The 17,852-nt window shown below is 30.7% G+C and overlaps 2 protein-coding genes across 21 annotated transcripts in view; one reads left to right on the forward strand and one right to left on the reverse strand.

Moving 5' to 3' along the window:
- The window catches only part of LOC139481922 (kinesin-like protein KIF21A), a 275,709-nt gene that overhangs the window by 237,121 nt on the left and 20,736 nt on the right, over window positions 1-17,852 (forward strand). For 14 of the 19 annotated variants that reach the window (XM_071265486.1, XM_071265470.1, XM_071265469.1 and 11 more), the window contains one exon: window positions 15,940-16,008. The exons of the other annotated variants lie outside the window; for them this stretch is intronic. In XM_071265486.1, the coding sequence (XP_071121587.1) occupies window positions 15,940-16,008 (69 nt within the window). The remainder of the gene's footprint in view (window positions 1-15,939; window positions 16,009-17,852) is intronic. 19 annotated transcript variants of the gene reach the window in all.
- On the reverse strand, window positions 1,145-16,669 carry LOC139481925 (uncharacterized). 2 transcript variants are annotated; one of them, XM_071265489.1, is made up of 4 exons: window positions 16,549-16,669; window positions 11,960-12,676; window positions 4,769-5,819; window positions 1,145-1,452 (listed from the first exon to the last, which is right to left on the reverse strand). In XM_071265489.1, the coding sequence occupies exons 2-4, from the start codon at window positions 12,634-12,636 to the stop codon at window positions 1,276-1,278; spliced, it is 1,905 nt and encodes a 634-aa protein (XP_071121590.1). In that variant the 5' UTR covers window positions 12,637-12,676; window positions 16,549-16,669; the 3' UTR covers window positions 1,145-1,275. The 2 variants fall into 2 exon arrangements, with proteins under 2 accessions (XP_071121590.1, XP_071121591.1); XM_071265490.1 differs by lacking the exon at window positions 16,549-16,669 and adding an exon at window positions 13,985-14,107.

A 17,852-nucleotide genomic window follows, 5' to 3' on the forward strand; every position in this document is an offset into this window, starting at 1 on the left:
AGAATGGAAATGGGGCATGTGTCAGAGACATCAACCCCACCATAGAACAGACAATAGCAGAAGGTCACCAATAGGTCTTTAATGCACCAAGTAACTATAGGTCACATAATGACCTTCAGAAGTGCTCCTTACCCATGATGCATATTAAACTATACAAGGCTCAAAATATGCAACAATAAAATTAAGGGTACCAATTTTCTTGCACCAGATGGGCATTTCGACAATACATGTCTCTTCAGTGATGCTCGTGGCCAAAATATTTGAAATCCAAAGCTTATATAAAAGATGAAGAGCTATAATCCAAAAGGTCCAAAAAGTATAGCCAAATCTGTGAAAGGAATCAGAGCTTTGCATGAGGGAGATACATTCCTTAATTTATAATAATTTCTATCATTTTGTAACAGCAAATTTTAATGACACAATAAATCTGTATTTATTTAGACAAGAAAACCAACAGCCTGATTTATGACAAAAAAATCAGTGAAAAATAAAAATGAAAATGTCAACAAACAACAAAATGAATCATGAGCTCCTGTTTGTGTTTGCTCAATCTTCCCACAAACCTGGGACATTGGTATAACAACTCAATATACGAACGAATTGTAAAGTCAGCTGGAAAAGGGGTGTATTACTTAGTAGAAAGATGCAAACAAAAAAATAACTTGTGCACAAATATAGCTTCTTTCAATTCATAGTTGTTGTGTAATCATCAGTTTGCAAAAAAATCCTCTCAAACCAGTGCTAAGGGCCGTCTTAAACCTGCAGTGAGGTGAGATATTTTTTTTGTTTTGTGTTGAAGGCATCACTGAATTTGAAAGGAATAACACAAACAAGCTTGTTCCTTTGCTTTTTGTGTATTTGTTGTGCCCTGAATATAAAAGTGTCATTTATAGAAACCCAATATATCCTTTCTTTTCTATTGAAGTACCAATCTGAGAATCACTAACAGAGGCTTTATAGTAGAAAGTTTTTAGTCTATAAATGAGGATATTTGAGGACCCGAATAAAATATTGTTCTTCATAGAAAAAGTCAGATAAACATCTGGTACTATAATTGTAAGATTGATTGATGGTTATTTATCAAAGTCCAGTGGAAAATATTTCTTGCTGAGTTTGTAAAAAAAATAAATATGAAAAGTACATATTTCAGTGAAACACAATTTAATTGCAACATCGATGTGTATCTACTCAAATTATCACAATCAACAAAACAAAAAATATGTCCTCAAATTTGCAAAAAACAATAATTGTCACTGTTATCACAGTTTGAATAGATTAGACCTCTTGGGCCTCTATTATATCTGGTTGTGCCATCATCCTTGACATGCGAATTTCTTCAGATGGACGACGTGAGCGTGACATCTTGCGTAGATAATTTTGCAACTGGAGAGAGCCAGACTTCCTTCCTGACCTTGCAGCTGTGTTACTTGGAATTCCTGATTTCCTTCCGTCCTTGAAAAAAAAATGATAACGTTAGTTACATTCCAAATTTGATGGATTTTTCTGTAATTCTGAATAAAAAAGTTTTTTTAAAGAACTGTATGAGTTGCATCATTCTGTTCTTTTGTTGAAAATTGTTGTTACCAATTAAAGGAGATATGTGTCTGTGTATGTGTGCGGTTTCAATTCGATCAAATAACTAGTATGCAGGGAACATTACTGCTTGCTTCTGATTTTGGTTTTGGGCAGTTTAAATGTTTTAAATTGTGTCTTCTTACTTATTTCTGAGGTCCTTTTTAGTAAACAATTTGATATATATATGTAAAAGATTTATAAAAAGAAACATGGGGGTCAATGGGCAAATATTTTTTAAGTCAAACACATTTATAAAACCAGAGGATTCCGAAAATCTGATGAAAATTCCAAAACATGACAAGCGAATATCCTCAAAGGAAATCAAAATTAGTCCAATAAAGTATTTTATATGTTATTTGGGAATCTATAATCTTTATTCAATGACTCTTATTCCTATATTTAAAGGGAAAAAAACAAGATTTTATCTGCTTGAACTTCATGATTTATTGTAACCAAAAATAGCCCTTTAGTTAAAAAAAAAAAGTAATTATAAAATCTTACAACAATATTTGTTAAATATTATATTGTAGTCTTTTAGTCTTTAAAGCTTAAATCACTCAATTTCGTAAACCTTAAAATAGGATATAATGATAAAATTTTCATTCAGAGAAAGTAATTAAAAATATTTATACTTGTGTTTTCAAAATAGATTTTTTTTCACAAAACAATAACCTTGAATTTTGAATGTCTTATTTTTTGATCAGATAATATGCACTTGTTGTCTATTGAATTGTTAAACCTCTTTTTCTGCACGGTCTTTACAATGTTAATACCTATATTTTTTAATAACAAACACTGTATAAATATATATTTTCCTAAATAGTAAATGTTATTAACAATTGAAGGAGTAACTGTTAAAAACAAAATTACGAGTATTTTCTCAAGACTAATAAAAAGGCTTGTAAAATTTAATAATTGAAATGATTACAACTTCAGGGTCTGTTATACAAATGAATAAAAGCTAAGTGGGGTCGTAACGTCAGTGAGAAGATTTTATTTTTTATTTGTAGAAAGATTACGTCTTTGCAATACTCCATGATCCTTTTTCTAAAGTCTAAATTACATAAATTTATATATACTATACATATTTGGTAAAGGCGGTAAAATATCTTTTTTCTATTTAAATATTTGTATTTTTTTTTGTTTGTCAGCTTTACTAAACAAAGTTGAAGTTAGTTTACATATTGACTTAACAAGAGCAATCTCATATTTCAAATGTAAGAATTTAATATGCATATATTATACCTACTGTATTAAAAACAAAGTATTTAAGAGAATCGCAATGTTTGATAACACGTTGAAATTTCCCAATACTTCGACATTGAAGTACATTAAAGATTTATAAACTTTTAATCTCGTTTTAACCTACTAGAGATTAGTGAAGCAAGTTTGATTAATTTAGGCCTTTAAAATATAAACCTGTGTGTTTAATCTTACGGAGAACGAAAGTTCAAGTACCAGATATGCCAATATGTAAGCATACTTGAGCGTTCAAAAAGGTCTGTTGTTCCGAGGTCGTGTTTGCTATGTCTGATGACGTAAAATAAATGCACTGGGATGTTTTATGAAATACATATTTGTTATAGATTTCAATAACTGACTGGTTCATTGATCAGCTGTTGATCTTTTTTGATAGATTTATTATACGATGTCAATCATGTCAGAACTTGGTACAGGTTTTTTGAAAAGAAATTGTTGAATTCAATTTCAGATACTTAAATTAAACATGTTAAAAGAAGGTTTAGCAATATTATGAAATATGAAAAAGTCTTTGAAACAATTTGTTAAGCTTCATCCAATAAAAGATCAACATTTGTATCATTTGAACACCTGTTTTTAATGTATGGAAATATTTATTATGCCGCAGAAACTATAGAAATCATTCATAATACTTCAATTACTGTCATATCTTTCAGTGTCAATTGGTGACAATTGTGTTTGTTTTTACTGCATTTGAAAAAAGAAATTAAAAAAATCTATTTCTTTTATGAATAAACCTCTATTGGTTTTTACTTTCTTATAGAAAAAAAAATGTTGTCTTTTTAGATAGAAAAGAGAAAATCTAGTTAGGATCTAATTTACTTAGGATTCCACTATTTTCAGAATAAACATTATCAAGCTAAAAAAAGTTCCAAAGATTGACATTGGTATTCAAGAAATAAACATGCACCATAAAATGGGATCAACGGGGTTCAAGGGGATAGAACCCCCTTTTTTGATGATCAATACATTTGAATAGAGACATATGGTTGGATGCCCCTCCCCCTTTTATGCCTTTGAATAAAACTGTAAAGTATTAACTTAGAATGTACTGTTATAACAGAGATCAGCATTTCATGATAGTATTGGTGATATTTATTCATAAAATAAAATATCTTTTAAATATCAATAAACAAGATAATTGGGAAAACAAACTTTATAATGTAATATTACCAATAGTTATCTTAGTATGAAATGAACATTAAGATCCCATTATCATAAAACAATTTTAAATATTGACTTGTCAATTTCAAACCCTTTTAAAAATTAAAAACTTTTGAAAATTAAATTGGCCCTTCCTGGTAACTTTATAGCTTTAATTATCAAAAGGCAATTAATCCTGTATAACTTGTCAGTTCTTATCATATCCTGTTTATGATTTTAGATAAATTTGCAAATACAAACATTTAATGATTTTTTGTTGAGGATGGTTTATTTTTGCTAAACTTTAATAGATTTACATGTATATGACAATTTTAATAGATTTACATGTATATGACAATTATGTATGATTTTTTTTATGAATATTTATGAATAAGTCTTTTATAATTTTTATATCCAAAAAAAGATACCATTGAGAGAGCAAAACAATGGACATTGAGACAAGCAAAATGAAGAATTTTTGTAGAGGCAGGGAAAGGGTTTTTCATATTAGTATACTTTAATGGTCTATTTCTACAGGAAATTATATTTCTTTTGTTCTTTTAAATAAGCTTCTTTTTTTAAGACTTTAAAAATATGGCTAATCTCTCAATTATAAAAATAGCAAAGAGAGAAATGTTCTTCAATACTACATACTAAGTTTTCAACATATCTGGCAAGAATGCTAAAATAATTAAAACAGTTAAAAAAAATCATAAAATTTTGGCATTATTTTAGAAATGTTGGTCACAATTTGAAGAAAAATATCTGCATAAAATTACAATATACTTACAGTTGTTGAAAGTTCTGAATTTACAGAATACATAGACATTGAAGAGTTATGGTTCCTACTCATCAGAAAATCGCACAGTGTATTAGCATTTTTCATATGTTTAGGGTTAATGCCATATTTCAATGTTTGTTCATTTTCAATCATTCTCAATCGTACAGAATACAAGATTTCGGCTAATGTTTTCATCCTTTGTTCGGGATCTTTCATTTTCAAGTACAGCGATTTATACTGTTGGGTTGCTTTTATGACCTCATTAGGGTCATTGTCACAGTTCTTGCCATAAATCGGTGGTAAGGCAGAATACGCTGTAATACTGTCAACACTGAAAGTGTCCATATTTGATATTGGCGGGAGAGATTTGGTATCCCCCGACCATGAATAGTTTTTTGGTGATGTAAAGTCATTGTCGACATGTTCATTACGTCCATATTCACTCACACTATGTTTTTCGGCAAAATGAACTTTTTTCTTGCTTGTTCTGCTTGGTAAGCTTGCACGAGTGATATCATGACGAGTTGAATCCCGGACTTTAGGAATTTTGTAACTTTCTTGGAGTAATTCTTTTGCGGCAGCTATCCCTGGTGGTGGATGCAGTGGCGGTAGATTTTGCATTGAATTATTTCTCCCAGAGTCCCACTCTGATGTCGTCTTTGATGGACATCTTGACTTTAAAGTTTTCGATAAACTCTCCTGTCTGAGAACTGGAAGTTTAAGAATTCCTTCTTTTCGTGATGACTCAGGAATTGCTGTTATTTTTGTTTCCTGTGTCTTCTTCTTTTTTTTATTCAATTTGTGAGCGGCAATGTTAGGGGCCATATAATATCTTGATGAGGATTGGACTGAGGATGATTCACTCATGGTTGAAGGTGATAAAGCACTCAGTTTTAAATCTCCCAGTTGGTTTTGTTGATACCTCAAACTTGAAAGTTGTCTCAAAAGTTGACTTTTTTCCGTGGAATATTTCCTCATAGTCTGCCGCAGGTCATTCTGCAGCTTTTTGGTGGAATCTCGAAGATTGTTTCCGAACATGTTGTTTCGAACGTTTGAAATTCTGCAACAGAGTTAAAAATGTCAAAAAGACGTTCACAGTCTAAAGTTTTATTCTGCATTGTGAATTTTAATAAATTGCCAAAAAATATATAATAATTCCAATCCGTTAATCCAATTCTGTGGTGTTCAAATGAAGACCACTGGGTTAAACACTGATCAAAGTTTTTAAAACTTAATCCTTTAAGCCGACTGTTATTAAAATTGTTCGTTCAGTAATTATAGGTATTAGTAAACATTGAACTTATAACAGTCGAAAACTTTTCCATTAAGACAAGGTGTAATAAATAAAGTAGAAAACAATTTGTTTAAAGTATCCAGTCCCGATTCTTATTGATAAATGAATATCGTCTGAACCCCACTTGCGTTACAAGGTAAAATTTATTGACAAAATTTTACTGACAATACCAAGGTATATTAATTTTTGATGTAAGGCAGAAATCAATTGACGATGTCTATTTTGTCGTTAACAAGAGTTACAATGTTGCAGAGATTATTAAGTATGCGGTTTTAATTAAAAATCTGAAGGAGACTTGCGTCCACACATATCAAAGATGGGGATTTAAAATTTTCAATAAAAGAAAGTTTTTGTATTTGAGATTATAATTTTATTATTGAAAAATGGAGTATTCGTGTTCCTGTCAGGTCAATATATATAAATTTCATGATTTAATCCTATTTGCATGCAAATTCTTTACAAGCCTTACATAATAGGCTTAACTACAGGTGAATATTAAGAATTTGTTTGCATAAAATTATGATTTAAATGTATCTTATTTGTACATAATTTTATAGACCTACCTACAGATGGTAGATTAGTTCAGGCTAAGATTTCAAACCTTTACCCATTCAGCATAATTCATAGAGTCATACAAATATTGCTTACGTCATGTTCATTGCAGAATACATGAATTTTGGCAAAAGTATATTAGTTAAAAAAAAAAAAAAAAATCTCAGGAAAATTGTTTTTATTATGCCCCACCTACGATAGTAGAGGGGCATTATGTTTTCTGGTCTGTGCCTCCGTTCGTCCGTCCGCTTCAGGTTAAAGTTTTTGGTCAAGGTAGTTTTTGAAGAAGTTGAAGTCCAATCAACTTGAAACTTAATACACTTGTTCCCCATGATATGATCTTTCTAATTATAGTTTTGACCCCAATTTCATGGTCCACTGAACATAGAAAATGATAGTGCAAAGTTCAGGTTAAAGTTGGTAGTTTTTTATGAAGTTAAAGTTACATCAACTTGAAACTTAGTACACATTTTCCCTATGATATGATCTTTCTAATTTTAATTCCAAATTAAATTTTTGACCCCAATTTCACGGTCCACTGAACATAGAAAATGATAGTGCGAGTGGGGCATTCATGTACTATGGACACATTCTTGTTGTTAATATGATAAACATGTATTTGTTTGATTATATATATCCACTGAACGTAGAAAATGATAGTGCAGATGGGGCATCCGTGTACTATGGACACATTCTTGTTGTTAATATGATAAACATGTATTTGTTTGATTATATATATCCACTGAACGTAGAAAATGATAGTGCGAGTGGGGCATTCATGTACTATGGACACATTCTTGTTGTTAATATGATAAACATGTATTTGTTTGATTATATATATCCACTGAACGTAGAAAATGATAGTGCAGATGGGGCATCCGTGTACTATGGACACATTCTTGTTGTTAATATGATAAACATGTATTTGTTTGATTATATATATCCACTGAACGTAGAAAATGATAGTGCAGATGGGACATCCGTGTACTATGGACACATTCTTGTTGTTAATATGATAAACATGTATTTGTTTGATTATATATATCCACTGAACGTAGAAAATGATAGTGCGAGTGGGGCATTCATGTACTATGGACACATTCTTGTTGTTAATATGATAAACATGTATTTGTTTGATTATATATATCCACTGAACGTAGAAAATGATAGTGCAGATGGGGCATCCGTGTACTATGGACACATTCTTGTTGTTAATATGATAAACATGTATTTGTTTGATTATATATATCCACTGAACGTAGAAAATGATAGTGCGAGTGGGGCATTCATGTACTATGGACACATTCTTGTTGTTAATATGATAAACATGTATTTGTTTGATTATATATATCCACTGAACGTAGAAAATGATAGTGCAGATGGGGCATCCGTGTACTATGGACACATTCTTGTTGTTAATATGATAAACATGTATTTGTTTGATTATATATATCCACTGAACGTAGAAAATGATAGTGCGAGTGGGGCATTCATGTACTATGGACACATTCTTGTTGTTAATATGATAAACATGTATTTGTTTGATTATATATATCCACTGAACGTAGAAAATGATAGTGCAGATGGGGCATCCGTGTACTATGGACACATTCTTGTTGTTAATATGATAAACATGTATTTGTTTGATTATATATATCCACTGAACGTAGAAAATGATAGTGCAGATGGGACATCCGTGTACTATGGACACATTCTTGTTGTTAATATGATAAACATGTATTTGTTTGATTATATATATCCACTGAACGTAGAAAATGATAGTGCGAGTGGGGCATTCATGTACTATGGACACATTCTTGTTGTTAATATGATAAACATGTATTTGTTTGATTATATATATCCACTGAACGTAGAAAATGATAGTGCGAGTGGGGCATTCATGTACTATGGACACATTCTTGTTGTTAATATGATAAACATGTATTTGTTTGATTATATATATCCACTGAACGTAGAAAATGATAGTGCGAGTGGGGCATTCATGTACTATGGACACATTCTTGTTGTTAATATGATAAACATGTAGTTGTTTGACTATATATATCCACTGAACATAGAAAATGATAGTGCAGATGGGGCATCCGTGTACTATGGACACATTCTTGTTTAAAAGTTGTGAAATCTATGTGATCCTTGCTGATGGTTTGAAGTTGTCATTTTTAACTTTGTCTTTGTTTTTTCTTCTTCTTTTGTTTAATATTATTAATTTTTAAAGAAGAAGGAAAAAAAAGAGAAAATCAAAACAAATATTTCTCATTTTAAAAATGGCTTATTATTAGAATTAATATTTTTTTTCTATATTGCTGTATTTTGTTTTTTATTTTGAGCTGATTTTTATAAGACGAAGTTAAAACATTTGTACAATTTGTCTCAAGTGTTGTAATAAATGCAGATAACGTTTTCTATCAAAAGCTCTCAATATTTACCAATATTAAGTGCAGTTTAAATTGGAGTTCAAATTCAAAATTTTAAACCTTATGCAAATATTAATTAAAAAGGAAACAAAAAGTAAAATTGATTTGGTAATACTACAGCCTTACAAGAGCATGCTAGTGACTTTGAAATTGACCTAGTTCCTTGGCATACTTTTAATGAATTCAGAACCAGATAAGAAGGTAACCAGTCTATTTTCAGTATCAATATATCATCGTCATTAGGCCAGATGGGAATTTTTATGCATTATTGTTTCTCAATAGCAGCAAATACTGGCTTTGGAATATTTTCTCAAAGAATTTTTATTTGAATGCAGCATGTCAGGTTTCTCACTGAAATTTGTCTTTCAAGAAATCAAAGTGGTGGACAAGAAAAAAAAAATTAAATCAAATCTGGCAAAAACATTTCTTAACCTATGAAAAAGCACTTAAGTTTACAGTTAAAGTGTGTTAGGATTTTTTACAAGATTGCTATTAATAAGATGTATTTGAGTTGAAAACTTTTTGGTTAAATGATAATTGTATGATATAAAAAGAAGATGTTGTATTATAATTCAATAAAACAATTTTCCACTTGGACCAAATTGCATATTGAAATTAGCAATTGACATATTTACACTTGTAAACTTTATTTGCCATTATGTAAAATCATGCAGGTTCACATATAATTTTGACGTCACAATTGAAAAGATATTATTGCTTGACATCAAAAGGTTCTTTGGAGCAGATTTAAGGACAATCAGAGACAAAAATTCAGCTAATACCAAAAGTGTAATTATAGACTATAAGGCCTATCATATGTTACTGCCTGGCAAGGACCTTTAAAAGATTGAGATAGATTAGTATTTGCTTAACATCTACTGGCAAATATTTCATGCATATATATTCAGGACAAGACCTATACTAAGCTTCACATGTGAAGGTATCCATAGGCGGATCCAGGGGGGGCCCTGAGGGGCCCGGGCCCCCCCTTTCGTGGGAAAAATTTGGTTGATTATATAGGGAATCATTGAAGCATGACTGGGGCGGGCCCCCTCTTAGGTCAGTCAGCGGGCCCCCCTTAGGAAAAGTTCTGGATCTGCCACTGGTATCAGATTCTGTTTGGACCATTGACCATGTTCTCAAATGTCTTTAATCATATTGATATTTGTCTTTTAAAAAACATGGCAGCCTTAAGCTGTTTTCTGCTCATTGGTCAAGTTTTTGTCTCTTTGACACATTCCCAATTTCCATTCTGAATTTTATATTTTTTTTCTTGGCCTTAGCCACCAAGTGTACTTTTTGACAGCCAATTCTTATACACTGTACTTATTGGCATTATAGTCTTTTCTTCTTTACTCTACACTTAAAAAGAATATTTATTACCGAGGTAATTTGTTTATATAGTTAGGTCTAAATTATACCCCTTTTATACAATACCAATATTATAGTTTTTGGTTTCCTATTGAATTATCTGCTCTTAACATTTTCCTTTTAACACAAATTTAATTTGAAAAGCTGTCAATAATCTGTGCACTTTTGAAGAGGGCATAATGATATATTGTCATTTTGTCATTTAAATCATAAATTTAATATTTTAGGTTTGTCATTTTGCTTTTAAAAGTTTGGAAATCATTTGTGATCAGACGTGATAATTTTTAAATGAATCAGATATTAAGGATCATCTCAAGGTTTTTTTCAATGAAACATTGTAATTATCTTACAATTATGAAAGATACTGTTTATATGAGATCTTTATTTTGAGTTTTAGTTAAAAGGAAAAAGGCTAATGTTGATTCATTATTATCTGTGGGGTAGTAAAATTTCTATGAATTTTGTTAGTACAAGTAAACCTTGTCTGTGTCATTTTGGTCTTTTGTGGATAATTGTCTCATTGGCAATCATACCACATCTTCTTTTTTATACTTGCTGTTTAAATGTTAACAAAGCAAATGAGGTATAAATTAAGAAAGGCTTTAATGCAGACTTTGTCAAAATTATCCATAATCAGAAAAATTGGTACTTTTGAAAATAAAAAAAATAACAGTAATTTGAAAGTTTGCGAAATTTAAAAAAAAAAAATGCACATCTTGGTCTCAATAACCTTATTGATCACTTTTCACTGTGTTGTTATCTCTTTGCTCAGCACTTCATGAAATTTATATAAAAGCTTTGTGATGTCAATTATACATAAATAGGTCTTAATAACTTTGAGCTAGACTGTGAATGGTTTTACACTAGTAATTTTTGGGGTCCATTATAGCTTGTTGTTCGGTTTGAGTCAAGGCTTCATCTTGAAGGCTGTACATTGACCTATAATGGTTTATTTTTACAAATTGTGACTTGGATGTAGAGTTGTTTCATTGGCACTGATACACCATCTTCTTATATCTAATTAATCACCAGCATTGTAATATTTTGTCCTATTGGCAAGTCTTGAAAAGATTTGTATCTATAGGCAAGTTAGGCCGTTGATGTTTTATGTGGCAAAATATCTGGTCACAACCAAAATTTTCAAGACAAGAAGCTATTGATGGCAAAAAACATGTTACACAAACATACAGAGTCAGACTTAATTACTATATCAAGCTTGCAAAGTTTGTGAAAAGATCTGACTTAGAGAAGACTTGTCTTTGAGTTTGTATTTTTAAAATAGCATGTGTTTGGCAGATGTACAGCAGCAAGTACCAACTTAAGAATCTTTCAATCGACCTTGACATTGAATGTTAAGCACAAATCAATCATCTCCTTAATATTGACTCATTAGAAATCAAACGCTTGACATCCAACAATGGAGGTGAACACCAACACACCCAGAAGACCCTTATGGTGGTTATGTAACTGAAACTGTACGAAAGACCAGTCATTGTCTGTACAGTATGAACCTAAGTTCCTAAACGTTTATTGAATGATATTACTCACTTTCTGTTCACAGAAGCTCTGGCCACTGGAATCTGCTCGTCATACAGATGAAGTAACTCTGTAGTGTTCTGTCGCTGGTACAACTGTGGAATGTCAAGGTTAACATTTCTGTTTGGTGATTGGAATAATTTCACCATCCTTCTTGTTCTCTTAGCAGGCAATTTACGGGGAAAAGATTTTTGTCTTTCTGGAGATTTTGTCTTGGTTCCTGGCAGGTGTTGGATTTGTTTTGTTTTGACCATTACTTTCTGTTCCATGTGAATATCTCTTACAAAGGGTACCTGTGAGTCAGTTTCTGTGGACTTTTCACTTATAATGGAAAGTCTATCGTCAAATTTAACGATTTTCATTCCCCTGAAGCTGGTTTGACTTTTTAGCAAAGTTATTTCAGTCAATTGTGTAGTCTGCTGTTCTATTTTTAGAATGATGTTTTCACAATTAAGCTCTTTGTCTGGTATTGGCGTTGGTGTCTGGAAATCGTCACTCTTTCTTGAATCTGGATCTTCATCGCTGCTTCCCAGGAAAACTCCAGAGTCTTCTTTCGTCATCGATTCAGGCTGTTGCATATGATGCCATACTTTGTTTTCAACATTTCCAGAGGTTGAAAAGTAAGCAGCAGTTATGCCCCTTTTTGTCAAAATCTTCTCAATGTGTTTCTTATTTTCAGTCTCAGACATTTTGGAATTTTGCAGTCCTGTACTATCTCTATTTTGCTTTCTGAAAAGTTATAATTGTAATTATGATATATATACTTGTACCAGATTAATTCATCTTAGACTACAACATCTATTTAATTACGGGGCCTTGATGGTGACTGAGTGGTTTAAGTATTTCATCTACAGCCACCAGTAGCAAATGAACACTGAGTTTGTGAGCTGGAATTCTGCTCAAGGCAAATTGTGCTTTCTGGAGACATAATAAATAGCAAACATGATTTTAAGTCATGAAATTGCAGGATCAAATACATTTGTATTGAAATTTGACAGAACTTTGACCAAGGTGTCTTTGATAGAAGTTTAAGAAAAATGTGTCGTCTTTAAATTCTAATATGACGTGCTTCTTTAGCTTTGTAAACAACACTGTGATAAAATTCTCGATAAAATATACTTAGCGCAGACTCAGAGATATACATAATAATGGCTGTTACAATATACTTCCCACGTAAATCTACATGTATTGGAACCTATTTGCAGACCCTCTGCCGATTTTATTGTTTTAGAAAGGGCAATTAAAAAAAGACAAAATAACTTTTTTTCTTATTCGTATGCATAATAAAAAGAAGTAATACACAAGAGCTCGGAGAAATCAACAAAATAAAAATTAGATAAAATTCCGCGAAAGTCTATTAATCTTTTTGGCGCATTTAAGTCATTTCAAAACATGACGTCATACAAATGAAACCGCTAAAGTTGAAAGTTTTCTGATGCATGAACCATCGGAATTCGTATGATATTGTATTAAAACTGATTTTTGAGGTAGGTTTTGTTTTATTTTCTATTCTATTGCATTATTCGCATATTTACTCGTTTCAGCAAGTCAACATGGCGGCTCCTTAGTTACAAAATGTCAACTTTGGATTTAACAGAAGCTTACGAGAAAAACATGTAAATTTAAAATGGCAAATGTTGGGTTTGAGAATTTAAAGAATTAAAAAGTTTTTTTTCTAGCAACTATTCACAAACTAACCTACGCAACCTATATATTTATAAAGATATTTGAACTTTATCTAGCAGGGAGTAAAAAAGAACAGTCACACACACAGCATACCCACCCTCGCTTCAGTTTTTTAATGACCGTATTTGTCCTATTAGAATCGAAATAATTCATGGAAGCCATATATTGTTGGAAATTTACACATGGCCTGGGCCGTGATATTCGTTAATTTTATCCCTCGCTAACGCTCAGGATAAAATTCGAATATCACGACCCAGGCCATGTGTAAATTTCCAACAATATATGGCTTCCATGAATTATTTCTTAAATTTAGACGCCCTTGGCAGCTACCTTAATGACAAATTATTTTACCTGAAATTCTGTAATTCCAGTCCATCCTTAAAACATTTAAGATGCAACAAATTTTCAAATATAAATCTTGATTGTTGTTTTCCAGATAATTGCTTACAAGTTTGGTTAATGTCAATCTGCTGTCGTTACAGGATGTTAAAACAGCTCCATAAAGAACTTGTAAAATTTAACACATCAAAGATAAACGGCATAATTGCTCAATTTTTTTTAAGATGAAAGTAAATTGTTTAAGGTGATACAAGGTTTGAATTGATTATTGACGGGAAAATTGGCTTTAGATTAATGAAATTGTTGTTATGTTACTTTTGTGCATGTTGTCTATTTTGCAATATTGATTTTGGAATTTGATCATAGAGAAAAATGCCTTAGATGCTTATTTTTGACTGAAATGCCTCTATTTTAGACATTTTTAATTTTAGTAATATTGGATTGTGACCAAAATAAATTCAAACATGTAGTTAATTTATATATAAATATATAAGTGCCATAAGTTTAATGATGAAAACTAGAGGAAAAAAATCACTTTGGTAATTCCCTTAATTGAAATCAAAATTATTAGACAAAAAGCGAAAGTTGGCTACAAAGTTTTATTTTTAAAAGATAATTTATAAAGCACAGTTAAGATAACTTTTTATTGATATTACAAAGCACAGTTAAGATAACTTTTTATTGATATTACAAAGCACAGTTAAGGTATTTATGCTGTTTGATAAGCGGTTTCTGAGCCCAAAATAATTGTTTATCTATCTTACTTGTTTGCTTATTTAAAATCAGATGACATTTTGCACCAAACCTAATTGTTAAAATTAAGCGGCTAGAAAAAGAAATTCAAACAATGTTTCAGCCAAGATACAGTCAATAATGCTGAAAGTGGTGTAAAAAACTGACAATTAATCAATTATTGATATAATCTCCCAATTGTGACTTTCCTTCGCAGATAATGTATTTCTTAGTAACAAGTGATTCTCAATAATGAATTAAGACATTAATTTCTGAATTTACAGCAGAAATGATAAAAAGTAGACCTGGAACAATACTAAATGTCTTATCAAGGAAATGCCTGGTATGCTATCTGTTTTAATAATTGAGAAATAAAACCATTTAAAATCTGAAAACATTACCATGTATGTAATTAGCAAGTGTTGATTAATTATCAGTATTTCTCTGTGTTATCTGTTTTCCCATAAAACTTTCTAAATGGTTTTAATTTCCTCTGATTGTGATACCTTAATGAGATATGCTGCCTTAGTAAAGGTTACCTGAACTTTCTTAGAAATTCAGGTTTTGCTTTAATGTTCCTTTTGTGTCAACGATTAACTTTCATCATGATTTTATAATGTCAATCAAGTATATTGATGGTTGTATTTGTAAACAACTGCATCAGTCTATGATTTTGCATTCTGTTGTAATAAAGTGCAATGTTAATGCATGAGTAGATGGTCCCATTGAATGATGTTGAGATACACTTGTTAGTCTTGGTTCCTGGTCAGCTGAATAAAAGGATTCAGAATCTGTTATCCTTTAATCAATAGTAAATGTGCTTAATAATTATGTAAATAGTAAAAAAAAAACAAACTTGAATGTGAAATACAAGTTAGAATTAATTAGTTTAAAGAGAAGGTAATGTGGTATTAATACCAAAGAGACAACTGTCCACCAGAGACCAACAGACATACCCTAGTAGAAAGGAACTATATAACATTAAAATGTCCTTTAACAATGAGAAAAATCACTAGTAAGCTGTGAAGCCAAAACCAAAATGTAAAACAATTAAAATGTGAAAACCAAAGAATGATATGATAATACATTCTGGTTTACACATGGGTAGGTATTACATTTGTAGGGAGATGAAGTACATATTAACATAATAAAAATCTTATTTCTGCGCTTTTATTCTAATATGATATTGTTGTTAATTTACATTTTTAAATGTTTGTATCATTACTATAAAATAGAAGACTAAGACCTAATAACTCACTGCCAAAAGAGAGGCCTAAGAGTGCAGATGTGTATCTTTTAATCAGGTAACCTCCCTTTGAAAGGGCAGATAACTCTTCAGCATGGAGGCAGAATGATTTGTTATGGCTTAATTATGCATCCAATGGTAATTTTTTGGATCTTGTTTTGGGGATTTTTTTCATTTGGTATTATGAATTAAGGATTTATGAATATAGAATTTTTATATCTTTTTTGGCTTTATCAGTTTATTTATAATATATATAATTTTCTTATATATGTGGTTCAGTGTTTTGTTGACATTTTGCTTTATTCTTGTTTCTTGTCATAGATAAATAGATTCTGTTACTTATATTATTATTCTATATTTTGCAACAATATATTTAAGAATGAATATATCAAAATGGAATACAAAGCTTTCTTACATGCAGTTACTCAGAAATGCTATAGCTCAAATGTTCAATATAACTATTTTGCGTTCAAAATGAGATAGAATGTTTGAAAAAGCATAATTTTTACGATTTGCTAAATTATTTGTTCCTCCTTTTTCATTCATTATACTACAAAAACTCTGAAAATATCTTAAAAAAAAATATATATAAACTTACATCTTTGCTAATTCCAAAACTAGTTTGACAATGTTTATATCTATCTGGTATTTTGTATTATATATAGCAGCTTGATTCTCTGCTTATGCAAAGAATGTTGTATCTATTGGTTGCAAGACAAAAATCTTGCGATTTATACTTAATTTGATCTTTATGTAATTATACTTAACCCCACCTTTTAAATGTAAGTGTCGATTTCAAGCTATTTATTTTATCAATGATTCTATACGCTGACAAGATCAGTTTTGGTGTAACGCTCATTTCACTACTTTCACACTTTTGTCATTTCAACCTTGATGACGAGACCTATTGTTTTAGTATAGTTTTGACACTTGTTAAGAGAAGTAACGGAATATCACTGATAAAGAATTGGAATTTGAAGACGTTTTTCTATTCATTTGTTGATTTTTAGATAAATTTTTATGGTGGTATATGATATTATTTTAGTAATTTTTGGTGTTGGATCATTGCCGAGGTTAATTGGTTTATCATGTTTTTATTTTGTTTTGACTATTTCCAATAATTGTAAATCATTTAAAAACAAAATTGCTTGTAATGTAATATGTCATGTCTAAATTTGATGAAAAGCTTTATTCTACTGTGAAAATGGTTTCGGAAATTATATCACTAAGTGATTTATCTACTGTAAACATGAAAACAAATAGACGTTTAGATACAAATAGATTTAAGTGGTCAATTTGACTTTCTATTTTGTAGATCTAACTATCACTGATGTAAATAAATAAAAAGAGAGGTGCATAATATTGAAATAATTCAAATTTATTTATTGAATGTTATTCTAAAAAAAAAATCAGTGGATTTTTTTTGCAAATAAACAAATTTCAGACCATAACATAATAATATTTATTTTTTTATGCCCCACCTACAATAGTAGAGGGGCATTATGTTTTCTGGTCTGTGCGTCCGATCGTCTGTCTGTTTGTTCGTCCGTCCGTCTGTTCGTTCGTCCGTCTGTCCCGCTTCAGGTTAAAGTTTTTGGTCAAGGTAGTTTTTGATGAAGTTGAAGTCCAATCAACTTGAAACTTAGTACACATGTTCCTTATGATATGATCTTTCTAATTTTAAAGCCAAATTAAACTTTTGACCCCAATTTCACGGTCCACTGAACATAGAAAATGAAAGTGCATGTTTCAGGTTAAAGTTTTTGGTCAAGGTAGTTTTTGATGAAGTTGAAGTCCAATCAACTTGAAACTTAGTACACATGTTCCTTATGATATCATCTTTCTAATTTTAAAGCCAAATTAAACTTTTGACCCCAATTTCACGGTCCACTGAACATAGAA

This window comes from Mytilus edulis, chromosome 7 (genome assembly GCF_963676685.1).
Source record: "Mytilus edulis chromosome 7, xbMytEdul2.2, whole genome shotgun sequence".
In the NCBI taxonomy this organism is placed as follows: domain Eukaryota; kingdom Metazoa; phylum Mollusca; class Bivalvia; order Mytilida; family Mytilidae; genus Mytilus; species Mytilus edulis.